At 35.4% G+C, this 26,054-nt stretch overlaps 1 protein-coding gene across 3 annotated transcripts in view; it reads left to right on the top strand.

Annotated features, from left to right (window-relative positions):
- EPHA3 (EPH receptor A3) overlaps window positions 1-26,054 on the top strand; it is a 366,991-nt gene that overhangs the window by 14,123 nt on the left and 326,814 nt on the right. For all 3 annotated transcript variants that reach the window (XM_070597347.1, XM_070597348.1, XM_070597349.1), the window contains exon 2: window positions 5,932-5,996. In XM_070597347.1, the coding sequence (XP_070453448.1) occupies window positions 5,932-5,996 (65 nt within the window). The remainder of the gene's footprint in view (window positions 1-5,931; window positions 5,997-26,054) is intronic.

Here is a 26,054-nt window from a genome sequence, read left to right as displayed (position 1 = left end):
ACCTTATAACTGAATGTTTTACAGGAAAACATACTTAATTTTGTAAAAGTCTGAAATTCTTTAGCCATTGTATCCTACTGTTCACCTTAAAATGATTATTTGCCAATTTTTATAGTAATATTTTCATAAAGTGCAACTATAGCATTACCACAAAGCATATTGATGTGTTGTTAGAAAATTGAAAAGATCTTCCACTTCAGTAAGAAATTGTGGCATTTCATTTAAAAAGTTATTTTAGGGGCTGGCCGCGTGGCTGAGTGGTCAAGTTTGCGTGCTCCACTGCAGGTGGCCAGTGTTTCATTGGTTCGAATCCTGGGCGCAGACATGGCACTCCTCATCAAACCACGCTGAGGTGGTGTCCCACATGCCACAACCAGAAGCACCCACAACAAAGAATATACAACTATGTACCGGGGGGCTTTGGGGAGAAAAAGGAAAAAAATAAAAATCTTAAAAAAAATAAAAGTTATTTTAGCACTGTCTGTGTATTTGCAGTACTTAATCTACAAGATGTGAACATTTCCTTTAACTCTCAGTCTTTCTAAGTGGACAAATAGTCACTATGAGTCAGAACTTTGAAATGCCTTTGAATAAATGTTGATGTGTTAATGATTCTCTAAGAGTGAAAACTCCAGAAATTTATACCAAAAGTTTTTTTTTTTTATTAATGTTATGATAGATTACAACCTTGTGAGATTTCAGTTGTACATTTTTGTTAGTCATGTTGTGGGTACACCACTTACCCCTTTGTGCCCTCCCCCCACCCCCCGTTTTCCCTGGTAACCACCGATCAGATCTCCTTATCAATATATTAACTTCCACCTATGAGTGGAGTCATATAGAGTTCGTCTTTCTCTGACTGGCTTATTTCACTTAACATAATACCCTCGAGGTCCATCCACGTTGCTGTGAATGGGCCAATTTTGTCTTTTTTTATGGCTGAGTAGTATTCCATTGTGTATATATACCACATCTTCTTTATCCAATCATCAGTTTCTGGGCATGCAGGTTGGTGCCACGTCTTGGCTATTGTAAATAATGCAGCAACGAACATAGGGGTGCAACGGACTCTTGAGATTTCTGATTTCAGGTTCTTAGGATAGATATCCAGTAATGGGATGGCTGGGTCATAGGGTATTTCTATTTTTAACTTTTTGAGAAATCTCAATACTGTTTTCCATAGTGGCTGTACCAGTTTGCATTCCCACCAACAGTGTATGAGGGTTCCTTTTTCTCCACAACCTCTCCAACATTTGTCGCTCTTGGTTTTGGATGTTTTTGCCAATCTAACGGGTGTAAGGTGATATCTTAGTGTAGTTTTGATTTGCATTTCCCTAATGATTAGCGATGATGAACATCTTTTCATGTGTCTATTGGCCATATTCATATCTTCTTTTGAGAAATGTCTGTTCATGTCCTCTGCCCATTTTTCGATCGGGTTGTTTGTTTTTTTGTTGTTAAGATATACCAAAAGTTTTTAATCTGTCCTCTCTAACGGGGAACATTTGTTTTAAAAACTTATTTTAATAACTGAGTCCTTTAGAAAAATTTCGTTGCATTGTTATCAGTAAGCAGGAAAGGTGGTGTAAGTTCTTGGTACAGAAGCTCTTCGTGGCATTGTCAATACCAGTGAATGCAGGTGTGGACCTTTGATTGTGTCTCTCCATCCTCATGGAGGATAAGAAAGGAAAAGCAAGAACAAGGCTCCTGGGCATCTTAACTCCACAATCCAGCTGAATGGGAAAAGGACGTAAAGACCAGCGGCAGGAAGGATAGCAAGGTTTCCTCCTTTCCAGAAGTACTTACAACTAATTTGGGCCAATTTAATCTCTATTTGTTTTTATTACTTTCCTTCATTCTATACCTTCTAATTCCCATCAGACGCCACAGAGCCTCTTGTCCAGCAAGTCTCAAGTTAGTGCCCACGTGAAAGCCAACTCAAGAAGCCTGAGTAAGGATTTTCTTACCGTTTTCATGAATATAAACTCCTTCATCTATTCATACATCTCTTCTATTTAAAAGCAGTAAGACTCGCAGAGTAAGGTATATGAAAGAAACCTAGAACCATATCCATCCACACTGCGGACAGTGATTTCCAAATACTATTTGCCAAAAAGCACCTATTTGTGTCTCACCTTAAATAAAGTCATAACATTTAAAAATCTGTCAAATTTAAATCACTTTAAGTTAATGTATGCCACATACTGCTTTGAATAGAACATATTTTGAAATTAAAGAAATGATATGCTTCCTGTTGAAAACCAAAAATGTTTGGATATCGCACCATTAGAATATGAAATCTGGTAAGGGACAATTTATATCTTTGGCAAATAACCTGGCATGAGGGAATCATTAAAGAATTAAGTCGCCCATATATTCTCACCTACCCTTAAGAATAATTTCCTAATTTGTTTTTGTTAAAATTCATAATGGTAAACTCAATTTTTACAGGGATTGAAATATACCTTCTATATTGCAAATTGTCATTAAAACTCAGACTACAATACAATATTTGTGCATCACAGTTCTGTCTGCTTATTCTGTCTGCCCTGGCATTTGACCAGTGGCAACACTTGGAAGCTGTGATCAGGCCTGTATCTTTTTAGGAAGATAAACAGTAACCAAAGTTCTTGCCTGCATCAGTGTGGGGTTAAGACATGTATTGCAATGTTAGATTTAGTCTATGTATCCAGAGGAATCACCCACAACAGGTTGACTTTCAAATCCCATTAACTCTCTCCTCTTCATATCTCAATCATGCTACACTCAGATCACTATACAACACACTACAGGATTCCTGAGGTTTCTGTTGTGGGAAGTCCCAGTTTAACAATCATTCACTTTAAAGTGGCTAGAATTCTTTGATTGTGTTGTTCTCATTTGGCTATAAACTAAAGGCACCTTATAAACTGAAAATAAACTCTTTTAAAAAATGTTTTGATGGGGCTGGCCCCGTGGCCGAGTGGTTAAGTTCCCGCACTCCGCTGCAGGCGGCCCAGTGTTTCGTTGGTTCGAATCCTGGGCTCGGACATGGCACTGCTCATCAGACCACGCTGAGGCAGCGTCCCACATGCCACAACTAGAAGAACCCACAACGAAGAATACACAACTATGTACCGGGGGGGGCTTTGGGGAGAAAAAGGAAAAAAAAAAATAAAATCTAAAAAAAAAAAAAAAAAAAAAAAAAAAAATGTTTTGATGTCACTATTCTTCTGTGTTAGGTCATATATTGATGGTTGATTTTAAATATAGTTCAGAAGCCAAAAGGGAGCTGTTGTTAGTTAATGCATTAATTTTAAAAGAACATTGAATCTGTATAGCATGTTATAAACTCATGGTGCCTTTAAATACGTTTATATCATATGATCATCACAGCAACATTGTGAGATAACTAGGGAAGATATAATTATGTTTGCTAGACAACAGAACCAGAATCATAAGTAATGGTGCTAATTGTGTTTTCCTCATTCATACTAAGTGGAAGGCACAAAAAATTCAATTTCTGAGTTAATGCAATAAATTTAATGAATTTATTACACTTATTTTAATTGATAGGTGATAAAATTCTTTTGGGTTTAGCTGTCCTCCTTTGATAGAAATCAAATGCTGATGACATTAGTCCAGTCCTTTTTCCTCATCATGATCATCAGAGAAAACTTAAGGATATTTAGTTATTTAGTTAACAACCTACATTCCAATGAGTAATTTACTAAATGGAGACAATATTCATATCTTCTTTGCCTCAAACACTTTTTTCCTTTGGTTACTAATATTGAAATTAAATCAGCCATTCATCATAGCATGTGCAGTGACGTATATTTGTCATTTAGTACATGTTCAATTATTACATATACATGAAAATACATTGAATCATTTAAACCTCTGAAGACATTGCAAATAGGCCCTAATGATTTATGAATACTGGCACTATAAATTCTATGCAAATCTTATGTAAAACTCAGAGGAATCAACTGATGACTGCGATAGAACCAGCAATTCAACTAGGCATGTGTTTATCAGAATGAATGTTGGTAGCATACTTTAATTTAAAGGTGAGGATGTAGTCTCACATTTTCAAAAATTTTCTAACATTGATTAATCTGAACTATTATCTGTAACATTGAGTAATCAATAGAGGGGTTTTTTTTTAGTTATTTTTGAGAGATAATTTCAATATAATTAAACATACTGTTAATTTCTGCATTGGTGTCCTGGGAAATAATTCCATTATGGAAATTGCACTATGTAATGCATTCAGCCTCTTTTTCATATAATGACTTCTCATTGGGAATAATTTATTGTGAGAAAAAAACTTTAATATTTAAGGAATTCAAAGATAGGTTAACTTTATGTGCTTTTCTTTTACTAGCAAAATGTATGAAATCTAACTTTAAGAATATTATCTCTTTTAATTTAACGATCAGTTACCTTGTTATATTCACCTAGTAATTTATCATCTAACTAGCTAACCAACTATCTTCCTTTGAAAAGCAATGCTTGAAAATTTACAATTCTATCCACCAAATATATTACTTCTTTTTCTTAACATTTTATAAGATGAATATTTCCTTTATAAGAGATTAATTGGGATGATTAAAGAAATAGTGGTGCTTTTCATGCATCAGGAAACACTTTATTGACAACACATGGGCATGTGCAGTGCATGTATTAACACTGTGCTTTGATTTAGGAATATACGGAACTCTGGAAAATTACTGCTTCTTATTCTATTTATTGGTTCACCTGCTCTGGCTCACGTTAATAACACATGTGTATTTTATGTAAACTTCCTCTGCATCTTCCATTAGTCAATCATGGGATTGCTTTCCACTTTAGAAGAAGAATGCAGGGAAACCATAGTTTCCATTATTTAACAGATCGACAATCAAAGTGAGCCCTTTGTTATTAATTAAACTTGAAGTCATTTTTTATATTTTAAATTCTAATCCATTACAAATTAATACTCTCTGTGTTGAAAATAAGCCATTTACCTTTCTCTTTTAATAATATACAGTCATGCATTGCTTAATGACAAGACATGTTCTGGCGATATTGTCGTTGTGTGAACATCATGGAGTGTGCTTACACAAACGTAGGTGGGTCAGACCACTGTCCCATATACTGTCCGTCACTGACCGAAACATTGTTCTGCAGCACATGCCTGTATTAGAAAGGCAACCACATTCATGTTGAGTTTTATTATTCATTGGGTTTTTAATAATTAGCACAAAGGTCTGAGTAAAATCATTAAAGCCTTCGGGTAACAATACCTTCTTTAAATAGGTGAAGCTTTACACAGGCAATATTCTCATGCGGATTTTTGCTTTGGTTTCTCCTCAAGTTGGTAGCTAAGCATTTTGTTTGTTAAATGCAAGTAGACAATTTCTATAGTATTAAAAAATGCACATTACAGAATAGCACATTTGGTCTTGGCCAGGACAAAATGAAGATGCCACATCAAATATGCACAAACAGAAATATTGATTCCTTATGGAAGTACATGTAAGAAATTAATTTTTAGTGAAATCATATGTAAATTTATCAAAGGTAATGATCTTTCCAGTTATTTTGATATCATATTAGCATTAACGTTTCCTATTTAGCATTTTTATTGTTTCCCTTTTAAATCTGTAATTATTCTGTCAAAAATGACTATCAGTATATTGAATATTAACCTATCTTTATAAACAAACATAACTAAAAAAGGTGCAGAAACTTTCCATCCCTTCACTTTTCCTGTGATTGCTTTTCTGCTGTAATTCCCTTTTTATACTCATTACCTACTTCTAATGAAGAAGAACAGAGTTATGTGTTTTGAACATGTAGCTGTTGTTATCGCAACAACAACCACAGACAACATTAACTTGACACAGGCAGACAGAAAGAACTCATTCCTCTTAACTGTGTTTGTGTATTTGTATTTTCTTTTAGTCAATCTGCTGGATTCGAAGACAGTCCAAGGGGAGCTGGGCTGGATCTCCTACCCATCACATGGGGTGAGTGTGGTCAACTATTGAAAGTGAAGCTGACGTTGTGCAATGCCTCTCTGGAGAGTAGGAGGAATTGTTGGTGTGTTGTCTCAAGCAAACCCTGTGCCTCTGGTCACAGCAGCGTGCATCAATGTGTTCAGTACATGGACTAGAGCAGCCTAATATCTGTGTGCAATAAAACTTTTGAGAACTTGGATCCTTTCTTCCCTTCTGAATTTATCAATTGATTGAATGGACGAATTAAACAGTGTAATTGTTACTGGCATCATGCAGAAGATCTAAGTGTGATCCTCAAACATTTGTTTTGTGATGTGATCAGAATAGGTGAATTGAGAGGACATTCTGAACTTGAGGTACTGTGGAAAGTGCATTTGGAGACAGCAGCCTCCAGAGCTGCAGCGTTAAAATCAGCCTTGGTGATGGTTCCGGGGCACAGGCAATATGCGTCAACAGTACAAACCTGTGTCGCCTTAATTTCTTTGTGTAAAATGTCTGCAACTTGTCTAGATCAGTTTAAGACTGGAAATTCTATTTAGGAAAAGTCTGGCTGCCTTTAAATTTTAAACTTTTTACCTACCTTTCATACTTCACCAAGCCAGACACAGATTACTAAGGTGTACGGTATTTTGGTGACGTGAATGCTTAGGATGAGCTTTTTGTGTGAAAAATTTTCCTCCTCTTTTTGCAGAAAAAATAAAAGGGTCATACATTTGGAAAATTCTTGTTCTTACAAAGTTGTGTAAAATATACCTTTTTGTTTCCAAGTATAGTCTGTGGAAAATGCAAAGTGTTATTTTGAAATATTTGTCATAGGAACAAATTTATATATTCCTTTTCCTCCTACACTAGGCCTCTTTTCTAAGAGATTATAATTACTTCCACTTAGTACTGGTGTTCAGTCTTTAGACTTTTGTGCCTAAACATACTGATTTTTACGGTACTACCAGCTTATTCTTCAGCACGGGTGTTTTCCATCAGGGCTACCTCATCCATCTGTCATCCTCGTGTCTGCTTCTCCTCGCGGTACACCTTGATGCTGACACGATGCCAAAACCTATCACAGGCTCAGGCCTTGGTTAGTTGCTGCAGAGGGGAGAATATGAAGAGAACCAGGATTTGGTTTTCCCAGAGGTGTAAAAGGAATCAATTGATGAGTATGAGAGCACATCCTGTGTAGTCAATAGAGAGTGAGTTGAAACTCAGAACTGAGCTGGAAAACTCATCTGAAACTCATCATTCAAAACTCAAACTTCACTGTAATTTTGATCTTAAAAATTTTAGCTTTTCATTACTCCATCAGATAATATCTGTAGAAACTTGCTGCCCAGGGATATATGAAAAGCAACAACCACAGTGACATTTTACTAATAGATACGTATATATTTAACAACAAGAAAGTAACTTGTATATCAAAGCAACAATCTACCTCATGTTTTCCTTTAAAGAAGCTATAAAGAAAACACATTTCTATATATTGCGAATTTGGGGAGAATGCAGTATAAATGGATTCATTTGATCTTGTTAATCTCCTAGATTTTGTGATGAAACAAAGTTGGTGCTTCTACTTCCAGATATCTGTTGGGCAAGGGGTGCTCTAGAACCCTCCCCACAGAGTGTGGTACATACACCAACAACCGGGAGAGTCTTTGAAATGCAGACTCTCAGCCACACACTGCCACCCCCCACCCCAACTTTCTGAATCCAAATCTGCACCTTAACATGGTCCCCCAGTGATTCCTCAGCACGTTAAATTTAAGAAACACTCCTCAGGATAACTCACCTCTTGACTTTTCCCATCTCTTGCCCAACTTCCTACCTCCTTTTTGCTTAGGAATCTCTCCTGATTTTCTCACAAATGGTGTTCAGTCTCTCCTTTGGCTGACTGTTGCCTCAGAGAGCCAGCTCAGGCAGTTGGGCCTCCTCTTTGTGGCTTTCCTGGTCTATCTTCCTGCAGCTCTGACTTCCTTTCTGATGCATTAAATAGCCTAAAACAGCCAGCCAAGCTCTCCAAGTTTATGATTAAAACTTGCAGGAAGGAAAAAAAAAAATCTCCCCAACAGCATGATATTTTTAATACCTCAAAATCCCAAAGCAAAAAAGGAAAATCAAATATGTGAATTATTGTCCTGTGGTGATGTATAGTGTATTTTTCCTTGGAATTTTCCCCCTATACTGTGTTAATGATAATGTCCGTGAGGAAATGAGTAGCACTAATTTAGGAAATTAGATTAATATTCATGTCTTTTTGAGAAACTGGTGAAATTCTTGAGTAAAAACATTGCGTGGTTAATTTAGATTTGGAATTTCACATCCTTGCTTGTATAATTGTTTGTGTTTTTAGATTCAATTAATTATTTTTATTGCCTAATCATTGCCATTTTCAATATGAGAAAGATAGATTAATTTTGTGTTTGTTTCGTTTTTAAAGGAAATAGTTAAAACTAAGGTGATATCATTGTCTGCAAGCTTTTCCACAAAAAAAAGACATGCAATAGCTGGAAACAACTTTGAACTCATGATTTTTCAGTTGATGAATCCTAATAAATAGCAATGCATGTGTTTTTAGGTTAAAATATGAATGTAAACTTCGGAGGAAAAAATTATAATGATGATATCACACTGTATGAGATCACTGAAAATCCTGCTCCTTTTTTTTTTTTTTGAGGAAGATTAGCCCTGAGCTAACATCGGCTGCCAATCCTCCTCTTTTTGCTGAGGAAGATTGGCCCTGAGGTAACATCTGTGCCCATCTTCCTCTACTTTATATGTGGGACACCTGCCACAGCATGGCTTGCCAAGCGGTGCCATGTCCGCACCCGGGATCCAGACGGGCAAACCCTGGGGCCGCCGAAGCGGAACATGTGCACTTAACTGCTGCATCCTGTGGGCGGCCCCAATCCCCCTCTTTTTTCGAGTGTTTGAGAACATGTAAGTTCTCCTCTCTGCAGATTTGAATTACACAATACAGTGTTATCAACTAGAGTCATCATCTTATACTTTCGGTCCTCAGACCTTATTCATCTCAGAGCTGAGCGTTCGTACTTGTACCAAGTTCTCCCTATTTCCCCACCCCCAGGCCTTGGCACTTACTTTTCTACTCTCTGTTTCTATGAGTTGGACTTTTCGTTTTTAGATTCCACGTATAAGTGATACCATGTAGTATTTGTCTTTTTCTGCCTGGCTTATTTCACTTAGCATAATGCCCCAAGGTCCATCCAGGGTGTCACAAACAGCAGGGAAATTCCTGCTCTTTTGATTTAGGGCAATGTTCTCTATGTGATGAGCGGTAAGGAGGGAAGAATTTTTGATTTTGCCCCATGGGGATGTCTGACAGTGTCTGGAGATATTGTTAGTTGTCATAACCGAGGAGGCGGGGCATACTGGCATCTAGTGTGGAAGGTCAGGGGTGCTGCTAAACATCTTACAGTGAGCAGGGCAGCCTTCCACAGCCAAGAATGATCTGGACCAAAATGACAGTGCCCAGGGTGAGAAATGCTTCCTTTGGGGATGGATACTGGTGACGTATCGGGAGCTGTGGTCACTGAGCAGCTCCTAGGCACTGCCAGCAACTTTTCTATGTCTCAATCATACTCCTAACAGAAGCTCTAAATTTCAAATCTTCTGAAATATATATCTTAAAAAATAGATAAATAATTCATTCCAAATTTGAAATGAATCATTCATGGAATGATCATATTACCAGAGCTATACTAAATTTATAAATTTGTGGAAAAGGGTCCAGTGTGGCTCACTCCTTCATGGATGTTCTTTTCTATTTTCGATTCTCCCTTTTCAGGTATATTCATACATAATACCTTACAATTAACCTCTGTGATATTCTTGGGAGGTACATTTCTATCTCTATTTTTAAATGGCGCCTCAAATTTTAGAGGAAACCCAGTAGGAAAGCATGGTACTCTACTATGAGGCCTGGGACAAATCCTCGAAGTAAGGATCTGGGAGGAAACATAAGGAAACTTCTGTTTGCTCTAAAAGAAAGTCATGAAAACAATACTCAAATTTGTAAACTGAAATTATGAGGGGTTGTGAACAGCAATTAATTTTTCAATAGAAGAGTTTTATTTGCTATGGATATTTTCTGGCACTAGGTTTGTTCACTTTAGTAAAGCAGATGTGGCAATGACCTTCGCAGGCCCTATAAACTATGAATTATAATGTTTGAATCCTGAGTTTAATTATATTCAGAAATTTCAGTAAATAATTCAATAGTTTAAATATCCCTTGATTTAGAAGACAGTCAACACATATAAAAGCCCACATATATTGTTGGATTACAACAGTGAAATAGTCCTTTGTTTACATACAACTAGTATGTTGATTGATTGATTGATAAGGCCAGTCTATCAAATAAAGTTTCTTAATCTGTGTAGCATTATAGAGAAGAGATCAGAGGGAGGTAGAGCCACTTAGTTCTCACCTAGGATTATCGATATGCTGATTAAGTAGTACAAAGGAATCTTGAGGTTTAACTCAATTAAAGAAACTCAAATAAGGAGAAGAGAATGAGGAGTCAGGAAAGCATAGAAAAAGCAGACTGAAATGAGACACTTATGTATATTTGTGGAGGATAGAAAGAAGTCTCAAAATTAGCAATTGTGGAATATTTTTATTTTCTACCTTCCTTCTGTTTTCAACACTTTTGGAATTTGTTTTTTCCTAAAGGTTTCCTTAGATATTTATGAGTGCCTTAGAGGTGATAATTCTACATAAAGGAAAAACACTCTTTTGGCATACAGACGCCCTGCTGGTTGCCCACCCAAAATCTGTTCCTTGGCTCTTCCTTGCAGATGGAATCCCAGAATTGTTCAGGTCTTCATGCCCCCTGTGCTCCTGCCTCTTTGTGGGGTGAATGCTGGTTCATCTGAGAGCCAATCATGGTGACTGCAGTCATTTCACCAGTGATTGGTTTAGGCAGAATAATTAAATCCAATGAGAGTGGAGCAGAATTCCGGTGACTTCTGGAAAAGCTTTCCTCTTGATAAACAGATGGGGAGAGGCCAGTACTTAGTACCTCTGGGCTTGCCCTATGAGGCCCTGTGTCTGTGTCTGGAGCAGCTGCACCGTCCTCAGGACCAGAAAGGTGGAGCCGAGGGAGCATTAGAGAAACCAGAATGGAACCCTGACATGGTGGAACCGTAGAGTTACGTGAAATTACATTTTCTTTAAGCCCCTCTTTCTAGTATTTCTAATACTTTCAAATTAAAAGCATCCTGGTAGAATATAATATTTAATCTCCTGGGCAAATATCTTAATTTCTAAATGGAGGCTTTGGCAATGAATAACTGTATTCTGCCATGTTATTTGTATTTCCCAGGTTATCTCTTTTAGTGCTTTAGTATGATGTCAAAGATACTACTCAGAGTAGTAAAATCGAATAAGCACATCATTTAGAATCAGACGCATGTGAATTCTGGCTCTACCATTCACTGCTGTATGATCTGATGCAGGCCAATTAACTGTCATTAACATTTGTCCTCACTTTGAAAAAAGGGATAACAGTAATTCCTATGTCACAGCACTTTAGAGTAAATGAAATTTGAGAAAATGAGATGTTTCTATATATCTATGAAAAAAATATATATGGTAACATATGTGAAAGAGCTATACAAATATCATTTCTTATTCTTAGATAAGTTTTGAAGGAAACTTGATACTATTGCCTGAGGTGCCAGCAAATACCTCTTCTCAATTAAGAACCCAAAACATTGCCTTTGACATCACGTGATTGTTATTTCATTGCATCTGTGAAGACTAAATAAAGTTTGCATATAATCTTGGGACTATATTTTGAATTGAAAGAGTCAAAATATAGTATTTCGGTGTTCAATTTATTTATTTAAAAATTTTAAATGATTAGAAGGCCCTCAAAATATTAATATTTCTCCTTCAAGGAGGCCTTCTCCCTCTTTCACGCACCACCCTCCTGCCGCCCCCACCCCCATGCGCACCTCCAGACCAGGGCAAAAACACTGTTAAACTCATCAACCTTGTTTTTTGTTGACCTCTACAGCTTGTAATTATACATTAATGCAATTATTTCATTGATATATATCTCAACCAGGAAACTGGAAACTCAAGGCCAATTCCCATGTCATGAAATTTTCCCTTTATTCTCTGCATTTAGAGTTCTTGGGTTAGTTGTCCATAAATTAAAATTGCCTTAAAAAATGAATAATTAAGCTACCGCTAATTCTTTATTTGTTGAGAAAAATTTGATGATTTCCAGTCTGTTTTAAATGCTGTCTGTTAAAGATTTCTCTCTCTTTTCAATGGCATAAGGTTAAGTGAAATTACAATATATACATACTATGTATATATGTGTATAATATATATGCACATATAACATATATCTATGTCAATATTACATATACTGTTACATTATTTTTTGTACTACAAAGCTATTTATTTAAATGTATTTAGAAAATGCTGCCAGCCTATGAATTGGAAGTTAAGTGAAAAGAAAACTAGCTAAAGACAGCTGTATGTTGGAAATTACATTGATTGTTGTCTCAGGGTAAAAAGCTAGACTCCTTCAAATAAATTTCATTTAACTAAAACAGAAATGTGTAGAATTGAATGAATCATAGAAATGGAAGGAATAAAAATACTCTCTGAAACAAGTCATTGCTTTCGTAATCTCCAGTATATCGTAATTTGCCTTCAGCATTCGAATCATTGCTGTTTGTGAAATCTGGGTTCTATGTCTTATCTGCTGCATTTCTAGCTCTCACTTGGTGAATGGTGCCTGAATGCAGGAAGAATATTTTGACAACGAGGTGTCAGCAGTACCAACTGACTGGGATTCTGCCTTTATGAATCACAGTCCGAATTTTTCTTCACATGCTGAGTAGTTCATCCAGGAATTTGAAATTTTTGACACATGTGATATGTGTTTCTTGGTCATTTGAAATATTTCTGCCTAGAATGAGCAATGTTACACAGTTTAAATATGTCGCTTTCACCTATTGTGGCGACCTTTCAAGCAAGGATGTCTGATCAAATTAGAAAAACATGGCAAAGTGCTACATTTTTTTAAAACCTTTCCTTGAAACCAAATGTACTGTAAAAGAAGGGGAAATGTGGACAAGTAGAAATCAGCAAGATAGAATTTATTCTAGGAACATTTAATTTATAAAAATTAAAATGTTATGTTGTATTTGTTTTAACAGAATTTTTTATTAGTGCTTTAAAAAAAAGTAGGGGGCCGGCTCCGTGGCTGAGTGGTCAAGTTCGTGTGCTCCGCTGTGGCGGCCCAGGGTTCGGATCCTGGGCGCAGACATGGCACCACTCGTGAGGCTACGTTGAGGTGGTGTCCCACATCCCACAACTAGAAGGACCTGCAACTAAGATATACAACTGTGTACAGGGGGAGTCTGGGGAGATAAAGCAGAAAGAAAAAAAAAAGATTGGCATCAGTTGTTAGCCCAGGTGCCAATCCTTAAAAAAAAAAAAAAGTAGAAAGCATTTTCCATTGCTAATGTCGTCTATTACTATGTGAAGTCTCCTCTCCGCATGAAAACAGTGTGTGTTTATATTCTCGGGGTTGGATTAGAATCTTCAGAATATTCCATGTAAGGTACTCTGCTGTTTTTCCTTTGATGCACAGCTTTGTGGGGTTTAGGATAGAAGAGGTTTGAAACTCACTTGGGTGGGTTTGATTTAGTTCAGCTTTGCTCATAGACTCGTTTGTACTATATGATTCTCACTTAACATACAGTCACTAAAAGGTGAATAAAAAGCTGAGATACATTCAAATAATTTACATTTATATGTTGAATGTGTAAATATTTCATAAATTTGCTATGATCATTTCATATTTATTTTTTAAAGCAGCTTTTAAAAAAGTTCAAATCAAAGAAAATTATACTTCTAGTGGTTTCTTGTATTCATAACATTTTTTAAAGCAATAACTTTTTAACACCAAACTTTCTTACTTTGTGCAACTTCAAATGAGTGTACTTTCTGATCAAAAAGGAATGGTTATTAACATAAAAGCAACCCAAACTTTAGATATTAAACTTAAAAAAAGAATGACTTTCATACTCAATTATTATATATTAAATTTTTTGAGCTATGTGCAAAATAGTGTATGGCAGACTGAATATCAGTTTCTGTATTAGTAAGAAATATCCACTTCCTTTAATATTTTAAAGAGTATACTTAGAATAAACATTATGTTTTCAAGCTTCCAAGATTTCAATTGAATATAGGATATAAAAATAACATATGTACTCTAGTGGAAAAGAGCTTCAATTCTGTCATTCCATTAAATGTAAGTCAAGAATTTTGATGGGAATTTATAAAAAAATTTTCTCAAAAGTTTTGCTTGTTTGTTTTTCTCCTTTCTTCTATTAAAATTTCTTGAATTAATGGTTTTGACCCTTAGATTTATTATTCTCTGGTGGTTAATTTCTTTTGAAAGATTAAAAAAACAAATTAAACGTGACCTGTAAAAATATGGTGTGAAACACTTTTTAAATAAGCCCCATGTTCCACATGATAGCCATTGGATTTGACAACATGTGAAGGTCACAATATTTACAATGCAAACCTCCTGAAGGGTTTTTGTAAGCTTACTAGCCCAGTGACTGCCATCAGGATGTTCTTCTGCTAAGGATGCTCATTTTATTCAGGAAGTATTATATGAATACGAACTTTATCAGTGTAGTATCTGAGATTTCTTGGAGTTTCTAAAATCATTTATCTTCTTTCCATGAAACATAAGAAAGAAAACGTCAAAAGCACTAGTGTACTTGATCTTCTGGGTAGGCTAAGTTTCAGCTCATTTTTATTCATTCTGTTAACAATGCAATTTCATATATATATATATATATACTACCAGATTGAAATTCTTACTTTTAGTTTGTTAACTGTAGTTGTTAGAAATGCAGTATCCTGGTTTCCAACCAAGACCCACAACGTTAGAAATCTGATTCTGAGGCCGCTCAAGTTTGGGCATCACTGGGTAAGAAAATCCTTATTTGCTGCAAGGAGGCAGGCATTGCTTCGGAAGGCATTCTGCTGCTGGGTACATGCTGTAGCTCATTCTGGCCTCTTAATACAGCACTGTGCATGACTCATGACCAATATAGCTCTGGATGTTTCTAAATTTAGGATTTTGCAATAAACACACAGCAAGAGAAAACAGGTATTTTACTAGCAATTAAGAGAATCTATTTGTAGCCATTTGTAACAGGGATTCATTTTAGAGTCATCAAGTTTCTCTCATGTAATCTTGGAGTTCAGTTTGAACTGCATTTAGTGTCTTCAGTTTTCGTAAATACTGCAGATATTTATACATCTGGAATACATTGCTTGTGATAGAAGAGATGACATTAAAATCAAAAGACTAGAAAAGCCATGAATTAAGTGATAAGGAAATTGGAATAAGGAAAATAAGAGTTCCCCCATCAAGCAGTTACTAGAATTATAATATTGTCTGGGAAATGACTATGAGATGTTCCTAGAAAGTTACTGGGATCACCTTATGAGGGATTTTAAGTGCCCCACTAAAGATAACGGACATCATTTAAGGGCGATATTTCAATGAGGTGATTATGTGGAAGATGTTGTAATTGAAAAAACAGACAGGAGTCAGACAAAGCAGCTGGAAATTACTGTGAAAATGCCTGTGATGGGTTATAGGAACCTCAGATCCCGCCCTCTGTTCCTTTGGTTACATATCTTAGTGATTTGGCATAGGTTGAATTTTTACTATTTTGCTAACACTCTAAGAAGGAATTTTCTAAAAAGTCAGTTTTTTTCAATTAACAGATCATTTTTATCATAAAGGCATAAAATAAAGGGAAGTCAAATTTGGCAAATTGAATGAGTTGTAAGACATTTGAGGGACTCAGTAGAAATGAAAATTGTCTGGTAAACTAAGAGACAAAGTAAAGGAGAAAAAGAGGGCATAAGATGCTCTAACAGTAAAATTAATCACATTTCCCTTCCATATGACAATACCCATCAATGTTCTTTTGGGCCTGAGGTTAAGAATAAGTTAAACTTCAGAAAAATGTAAATGGTGCCCTTCTTCTCAACATGAAGTGATAAGACCTTGGATTCAGCAACCAGGGAGATTCCAGCAGTGCAGGAAAAGAGGAGAGATGCAATGTGCTGGTTTCAAAGAACTTTAACTGCCAGTCTACACTGGGAGACTTATTCCATGCCATGGAAATCAAGAAAGCTTGTGCCATAAACTTTATGGGTTTACTCAGAAGTTTTCAATGGGGTTTAAAGCTTGTGGATGATATGAACCAATTTTACAACATGTACCCTAGAGCCATTTGTCATCTATATCCTTAGTGTTAGATGGATGTGCTGAGTGGTCATTTTTTAAAGTAGAATTAGTGATATAATTTTGACTTAGACATTTGCCCGTTCTACTGAATGTTGAAAATGCAGTAAACAACAATGTAGTCATAAACCAAAATAATTCTGTAGAATTTTGTGAAAGGGTTTCTTGATAGAGGTGCTTCTCTTTCTCATTAAAGGCAGCAAAATTTTATCTTATTTGGAGAAGTAGAAAATATTTGAACAAGTAATCAATTTTAGAGGCAGCAGAGACTTTGGAAATCATCTATTGCAATTCCTTAATTACCAGAAAAACAGCTGAAGTTCAGGAAGTCTTAGTGACTTGCCCAAGGTCATATCGTTGCTTTCTGGGTCTGAGTTCAGTGGTCTTTTCATTAATCCTCTCTGTCTTGGTCTCTGGACAGTACCAAAAAAGGAATCAAATTATGTGGTTTAATATTTAACTTCATAAAATCTCAGAACTATTTTGCTGGAGTGCCATGCCTTGGCGCACCCTAAATGATAACCATATCTTAGGAGACATCGGTCAACACAAAGCTACTTTCCTCAGCAGCTGGAAAGTGCTGATCTTTCATAAGCTCAAGAGGAAAATTGGGTTGTATAGGATTATTATTAGTTCTCCATTCTGTGTGTGCATGTCCCCTCATCACAGCTTGATTTATGATCCAGGCACTGAGCTGTCATTTGATGACTAACGATTCTTAAATCATTCTCTGACAGCTATAAATTGATTTTAGCTTAGATTCAAATATAAATTCTGAATTTACTTGCATTGAAACAGTATTTTTAAATGTTAGTTCATAACCAAAACAAATCTTATCTGCTTTCAATTTTCATAAGACCCACTGAATGCTTTGAGATCTTTTTAAAATTTAGTACATCATTTTAATGTGACTAGTCTTAAAACAGAAGGGTTAGAAATGTTATCTTTTAGCTAATAAATCCTCTTCAGGATTTAAAATGTTTCCAAATTCTTGGCTATATTTTCCCTTCCGAACTGCTAAAATAGTAATTCTTTTATTGAGTCATTTTTACAGAAATATGTGGTGCTTTTATGTAGAGCATATTATTTAAAAATAATATGATAATTATAAATTAGGGTAACAAGTTAGTTCTTTAACAAATTTTGGAAACTAAAATATAAAAATCAACACTCAAGCTTTATAACCTAAGAAATACTTTGTGGTGAAAGTTCCCTTAGTGATCATCTCTTCTAAAATAAATACTTTCTCTTTTCTGAAATAAATTATCGTAATTCAAAAAAATCTCAGGAGTGGTAAACATTTTTGGGAGAACTAAAGGTGATAACATTATTTTACAAAAGAAAGTATGTGGGGTAATATGAGTTTTCAGAATCTACTGAATTCTGAGTAGTTTATTCAATATCAAGGGGGTCTGTGTAATCTAGAATGTCGGAATTCATTCATCTTGTTGTTTAATAACTGCTTGAGCTCCTACTATGTGCTGGGCACCATCACGGGCAGTGGAGATGCAAACAACACCAATAGCTAATATTTCTACAATATGCTATGTTCTATTCCTAGTGCCTTCCATGTATCAGCTCATTTAATTCTCACAACAATTCTGTGAAGTTTTACTCTCATTTTACAGAAGAAGAAAGTAAGGACCAAAGAATTTAAATAACTCAAACAATATTCTACACCCATAAGTGACAGAGTCAGGAATGGAAACCAGGCAGTCTGACTCATTACAGTATGTTCATCACCACTACTCTATCCTGCCTCCTGTAAGAGAGGTAGGAAGATTTTTCCTTGGGAAGCTTAAAGTTTGGTGGAAGAGACCAATCCATGGACCAGCAACTACAATACAGTGACAGTCATCAATTAAGATATACAGTAGATGCAATAATATCACAGAGTGTGTCATCAGCTCTGCTTGACATGGCATAAGAGATTGTGAAGCTTTAAAGATGAGTAGGAATTTACCAGGTCTATGTGACTGAGCACCACACATAAAAAGTGCAGACTGTAAAACAGCATTGTACGTTGAGAGAAAAACATAGCCCAAGTCACCTGAAACTAGGGTAGAGAAGGAGCAGGTGATGGAATTTGTGAAGAGAAAAAAGAGAGAGTTAGAATTTTATAAATGGGATTATGAAGAGCCTCATACAGCACGCCAAGGGGTTTGGACTCTCCTAATGGAAAATTGTTAAGTAGTCTAGGAATTGTAAGTTTACTCTGTGGATTTCCACTGGAGGTGCAAAGAACAGTTGGTTTGTTAAGGTCATCCAAGAAAGATATCTGGCAGGGTATAGAAGGGAGAGGACAGATACTGGGTCATTTGTGATGTCGTATAAGAAATGGTGTCAACTGGATATAGGCAGAAAGGAGATGGAGAATTCAAGGATAATTTCTATGATATTAAAGGTGATTAATGATGACTGATGCATATCTTAGTTTCTCCTAGATGAAAGTTTATTGAATTTTAGAGGCCATCAGAGTCAACTGTAGGACACCACCCCTACAGTTATGGATTACATGGCTAATGGTGTTGGTCCAAGAACTCCACTTTGAGAAGCAATGTCCTAGATCAATATTAAAGGATTTACCTGAAGATAAAGTTGAATAGCTTGGTTTCATAGAAGTTTAAAAGGTAGAAATTAAATGAATGTAAAAGGAGAGATGTGAACTATTCTCATGTTATAGATGGTCATCTAAGACTGAGAATAATTTTTTAAATACTTTGTCAATGACACGTGTATATGAATATATATATATATAAACACACACACAAGCTGATATACACATATACATATATGTATTTGTATTCATGTATGTATATGCATGCACATATATATCTGTGTCTATAACACACATCATCACATACCCAGTGGTATCTTATGTGCTATTTCAGTATTTGAAATTCTGTATCACTGCCCTAATCTTATGAATAATTTCTAAATTAGAGAGAAATATAGAAGCTATGATGACTAAGTTTTCAAACAGATGGCCACAGACAGTTGCAGAAGGTCATACAATATGTTTTTAAAGTTTTGGCAGATGCCACTATGGGTATTTTGGCAGTGAAGGATATATAGAAGCAAAATTAAAGATTTTATCCCAATATTAAATTTATATTATATGAAATTTATAATATAAAGCAAGTAATTTCTGGAGAAATATTACAAAATAGACTCATAATATGTGATAGACAAATGAGAGGTAATTAGAAAATGAAGGACAAAATTTTAAATAGAATTTTAAGCAATGACAACTTTACAAAATATTTACCAGATAACTTTTCTTTTAGTATTCAATTTGCTTTTGGAAAACACTGGGATGATCAGATGCACCATTTGCAGAAATTATGATTCTCAACAGAGACATAGGTAGGTATTTACAACAATGTTTAAACAGGAGAGGAATAATTGTTTAACCTGTTGTAGGAGCAGAGAATGTTCCATAGAAAATGCATATACACAAATGGAACGTGCAGCATCTCAAGGCACTAGAAGCAAATGAACTAATCTTTGTGGCCTTGGGCATGCTCATTTTTATCTCACAATTATTAACATTCATTTTATCCAAAAAATGTTTGGAATAAAATAGAGATATTTTTATTTTTTTAATTATTGAATTTTAATGCAAAATTGAAATGAGATATGCTATGTAAATTTCTATGTTCCTCTGAGTACATGCCTAGGGAACAGACATGGGTCTGACTCGTCACCTTGGAAGATTATGATGTACATCTCTCATGAAGGACCATGGCACAAACGGACCTAAGAAGGATATTTTTTATGTAAAGGAAAACTGTTTCTTTAAGTTTTACATAACTATTATTTTTATTCTTACAATCAGTTGGGATTTAATGTACTCATTTAGACCACTGATCCATCAACTCTTTCAATAACCTCTCCAGCAGAGGTTCATTTTACTTTTCAAAAAAGATCATGGACCTAGCACAGTGCTAGCTAACAATTATATTCAAAAAATTAAATTGAATGAATAGTTAACCAGCTATAACGTGTTTAACAATAGGATGGGAAAATCCCCTTTTGACCTCTTAGCTAATTAGTAGATGTCTTAATGTGGAAGAATTTCTCAATGCTATTTACAGGGTATTTATAAAATATAACTAATCTGAAAAATGCAAAGCTTGGTTTGTAAAAGAAATTATAATATTATATTAAGTAAAATCTTTAAACACTCAATTCCATAGGATATCTACAAATTTTGGGAGAAAAAATATCATTGTTTTAATGAGCCCAGATTTCTCTCTGCTTTTCTAGTAGTACCTTTTGTCTTTTGGGGGGAATATATAATGTAGCCTTTCTGTGAGCAATGATGCAAGTCAAATGAAAAGCCACTGTAATTAGTACAACACAGCCTGTGCTACTGAGCAGCTTCAGAAGATCTTTGTTTTCATTTGATTCTAAGTAACTGAGGGTCAGTCCTCAAGTTGTGCGACCGCTCCCTCCACCAGACATTTTAGAGTCAAAAGAGTCAGAAACTGTTCCTGCAGACAGGAAACTTCTCATATACACTGTGCTTCGCCTCATTCCTGTACATCCATCTTTCAGACCCGAAAAGGAATATGGTCTGTAGGGTGGGGCATTTCAGTCTAGCTGCAGATTATTCATAATCATGTATGATGCTCGTTTAAAAAGTTTCTTATTTTAGAATAATTTTAGATTTACAGAAAAAAGGCAAAGATGATACAAGTAGTTCCCGTACACTGTACCTACCTAGTTTCCCCTAGTGCTAGGATCTTCTGTAACCGTGCCATCTTTGCCAGAACCAAGACATTCACATTAGTACATTACTATTTGCTCAACTACAGACTTTATTCAGATTTCACCAGTTTTTCCACTAATGTCCTTCCTCCGCTCCAGGATCCAATCCAGGGTATCACATCACTTTTAGTATGAAGAAATTGTTTTCTATAAATTTCTACTTAATATATTTTACCACATGCAAGTTTAACTGTCATCACTTTAACTTTTTAAGAAAGTCATAGACTTTATTTCTTTTCTTTCTTTTTTGTGTGAGGAAGCTTGGCCCCGAGCCAGCATCTGTTGCCAATCTTCCTCTTTTTTTTTTCTCTCAAATCCCCAGTACCTAGTTGTATATTCTAGTTGTAAATCCTTGCAGTTCCTCTCTGTGTGACGCCGCCACAGCATGGCTTGATGAGTGGTGTGTAGGTCCACACCCAGGATCCAAACCGGCGAACAGCAGCCCACTGAAGCGAAGCATGCGAACTTAACCACTGGGCCACTAGGCCAGCCCCATAGACTTTATTTCTTAGAGCAGATTTGTGTTCACAGAAAAATGGAGCAGAGTAGAGAGTGCACATGCACTCCCCCACCCCAGTTTCCTCTGTGATTTTCATCTTGCATTGCTGTAGTACCCTTGTTAAAAATGATGAACCAATACTGATACATTGTTTTAACTAAAGTCCGTAGTTTACGTGAGAGTCTACCACTTGTGTTGTACAGTTTTCTAGGTTTTGCCAAATGCATAATATATGTATCCACTATTTCAATATCCTACAGAGCAGTTTCACGGCCCTAAAATTCCCCTCTGCTCCACCTGCTCATCCCTTTCCCTATCCTGTGGCAGCACTGATCTTTTTATTGTCCCCTCAGTTTTGCCTTTTCCAGAATGTCACATAGTTAGAATAATATTGTCTGTAGTCTTTTCAGGTTGGCTTTGTTCAGGTAGCCATATGCGTTGAAAGTTCCTCCTGTATAATGCTGTTCCGTCTCTGCTTTATCTATGGATACTTCTGGTATTACACATGTCCTTGAATTATGAGTTTACCAAAGAAGTCTTTGATCTCTTTCCATTTTATACTTCTTGAGGACTGCTTCTATTTTGAATCTGATCATCTTTCATAATTTTTGGTCTGACATTATGACAAACTTTTCACTGCAATTTACTTAGGAAATACCTAAATATATTGAGGCATTCATTTCTTTGCAAATTATCACTTGTAAGATGACAAAGTACATTTCTCCTAAATTTTTTGTTACTTTTACACTACCATTCAATTATTTGTTTTTGGTTAAATAGAATCCTGAATATTAAGTTTGCTCCTCATTTTCCAAATACTTTGAGTCTGTAGTGATGGTGAATTACAATTGTTTGTACTTTACAATTCCCCAAAGCTAATTATTGGGCTATGAGTGTTTAATGAGAGTTGAGAAAAAAAGTCAATATAGGCACAATCTACTAATTGAAATATGACAGTTGGTTGATGGAGTTTACCCGTACAATTTAGAATAAGTTAGGGACTAACAGTCATATTATTCTCACACTATCGATAGCAAGCGTTTGATAAAGCTACAGGATTTGATAGATCATTTAGCAAGATAAAAATAAAATTAAATCTACTTTCATAAAAATAGACAAATTTCCTTTACTTCACAGGAGGAAAAAATGATTTCAATAAAGAGCATTTTTTTCTGATGATTTATTTGAGAAAGAGGCGGGAGAGGATTAGAAAATTCATATTATTTTGCCTAAATAATAACTGTTCTCAAAATTTTCCTCCTAATGAATTTGCTTCATTTTCTCTAAATCAAACGTTTTAGAAATACTTTTAGTTGTATACGTGTACTCACATGCAGAGACACAGAAACACACAGAGACACACATATACATATAATGTTTTTACTTTTATATACAGATTCTTCAGGTAAACATATAAAAATTTTTGTTAATTTTTAAAATAATATCCATTATATAAACATTCTTAATGAAAACATTCTTTTATGTGGACATAGTCAGGTGGATATTTTCTATGAGCTAAACCAATACTTATTAAAATTGTTTAAAATGTAGAAAATAATGTAGAATGATCTTTGTAATATAGATGTTTGGAAGATCTTATCTTGTGATTTTTTCTTCATAATTTCATCTGAATTTATAATATTCAACAACTTACATCCTCCTTACCCAGTACATTGATTTAAATACTTCATTTTTTAAAATCTACTCTTCCTTCTATATTCTCTATCTCAGATATTCCATTAAATATCTAGTCACCTAATATAGAGATCTTTGAAAAAATTCTTATTTGTTGCTTCTTTTTATTCAGATTCAATTATTCACTATTTCCTGAGGACAGTTTCTCAAATCTATCTAGAATCAGTTTCCCACTCTCCATCTTTACGCTTGCTGTATTTTAGTCTAGCAAGCATCATTGAAGAAGACATCAGTATGTAATAAGATCTTTGGCTTAAATAAGTAGTATCATTTAATGAAGGAAGAGAAATTAACATCAAAATAATAAAACAAATGACCTGGACAGCATGGACGGACCTTGAGCTTACTGCGCTAAGGGAGGTAAGTCAGACAGAGAAAGCCAAATACCATATGATTTCACTCATATGTGGGAGACACAACAACTACAGACAAGCACGTAGATATGGAAAACAAAGTGGTGATTAGCAGAGGAGAAGGGCGTAGGGGTACAGGTGTACAGTGACGGATGGCAACTAGACTGCCTGTGGTGTACAGACGTTGAAATATGACGATGTACACCTGAAATCTATACAATGTTATAAACCAATGCGGCCTTGATAAAAATAAATAAAAGAAACTGTGCCCCCCAAAATAAAATAATAATAATAAAACAAATGAGATATAGTGTTAAAAATGAACAGATTCTAATTCTGAAAAGAAAAACCTATTTACATTGAGCCTGATCTTATGATTAATTCTCACCCATGAGGGACTTTTCCCTAAAAGTATAACATGGGGCAGAAAAGGATGTTGTTAGAAAGGTGAAGATGATGACTATCTAATAGTTGAAATAGTGGAATGACCCACATATTAGCAAATAGTAAGTTTAGTAAAAATCAGTTAGTTTGACAGCAAGCACGGAGTAGCTGGTAACAAAGGAGGAAACCAAAATGAAAGTTTTTGTTTTACCTTAGGAAAATTAAGGAAAAAGAATAGATGGGGCATGGAATAAGAGAGTTCCATAAACATGACAAAGAAAAAGCCATTTGGGAGAAATGATGCTATGTTCCAAAAGTGCACAATGCCTACAATGCACTAATATTTTGGGAGGAAGATGAATAGTCTTATGTGTGGATGATAAGATGCAAATATCAGCTAATACCACACACACGTGTGTGCGCATGTGTGTGTATTTATTACTGGAAAACTAAAATATATGTTAAAATGAAAACATGGATATATAAGAAAGTCGATAAAGTATCACTATAAAGAATGAGAGTTTATTCACATACTTGTTTTTAAAGTGTCTAAAAAAGATGGTGGGGACTGGTGGTTGTGAATTTACCATTTTACAGGAAAGATTCCTCTTTCTCTCAGTCTCTTTCTGATTGGGTTTAAAAATTTTATTGATGAGCAGAGGAGATGAGAAGTGTTAGGTAAATTTTATTTAAGAGCATGTAAAAAGAACTTACGAATAAATTAAGCTTACATGACAATATCAAACGTTACACAAAATGTTTCCACCAGTCGTGAGACAGAAGCCCAAATTGAATTTAAACCTAGTTCACTCTAGGTTTCTTATTTTCAAAGATTAAAAACTAGAGAAAATTAATGCTCTCTAAATCAGGGACAACATGTGCTTTAAAAAACCGTGTATAACTTTCAGAACAGTAGAATATTTTGTTCTATGGCTTTTTTATAACATCCTTTGAGGATTAATTTCATCTGATTTTGTTTTTTTCAACCTACTCATCTCTGGAAAGGTCTGTGTGTGTTTCACTTGTAGAGGCAGAGAAGCCATCCGAGTTATTTTCATTTCCTTTCACTGGCACTTCAGTCTGGACAGGAAGAGAAAAAAAATCACTTTCCTTCCTAGGAACTACCTAAGTTAGGTATTTGCAAATAGAAAATAGGAAACATGGGTTAATGGGAGTCACCATATATTATAAAGTAATTATGGAAATGTACACCGACATTGGGACCTGAAAGTACTGAGTCACAGAGAGCTGGAATGACATAATGCAGATTTTGAAGTCAGCACACACCAGTCAAGGATCGTAGTTCTTTCAAAGGGACAGAGAAGTGGCAGCAGGGGCCGTAGGCTTCCAGGGCCTGTTGAAAGAGAGAGCAGCACACCAAACAGTCATAAGATGTTCAGTCGTTCAGTGGACTTTGTGGAGCGTGGATTTCTTCCTGAAACAAGGTTGCGTCTGACATAATTTTACAGACCAAGCTTAACGGTTGTATGAAGTTTTGCTTTGAAAAGTATTCATTATTCTATAAGTATTTACTAAAAATGGCCTGTTTACTGAAGCAGTGCCAGGCATTTTTCAAGGTACTAATTTGACGATGGAACGACCACTATTTTAAAATATCCATCATGTTCTGGACTTCCTTTTCTGAAACAGAAAACCATTGAAACTCGTCATAGAGAAGTGCTGTGTCATCTGCTAGACACTAATCATGAACGTCATGTGGTCGGTGTGTACTTATTTGAAAACTGCCCACATTAAATGCATGGAAAGAATGAGAAAAGGCACTATAAAAATTCTACAGGAAATATAAAAGTTGTAGGTCTTTATCTTTATAAAATTTAAGAAGTTATAAGAAGTAAGTTAACATACTTTAAATGTGAAAAAAGAAATTTACTGGTGTTTCAGTATGTAATAGACAAACGAGGGGTGAGCGCTTTCATTAACAGGAAATTTTAGGTGGGTTTTTCTGTCCTCCTCTCAGCCCTTGTAATAAAGGAAGACACATTTGTAATAGAGGTCACAAGTAAAGGCACCAAAATGTA

This window comes from Equus przewalskii, chromosome 27 (genome assembly GCF_037783145.1).
Source record: "Equus przewalskii isolate Varuska chromosome 27, EquPr2, whole genome shotgun sequence".
NCBI lineage: Eukaryota > Metazoa > Chordata > Mammalia > Perissodactyla > Equidae > Equus > Equus przewalskii.
Note: the sequence above shows the minus strand (reverse complement) of the source record. Positions and strands in the feature narration are given on the sequence as shown.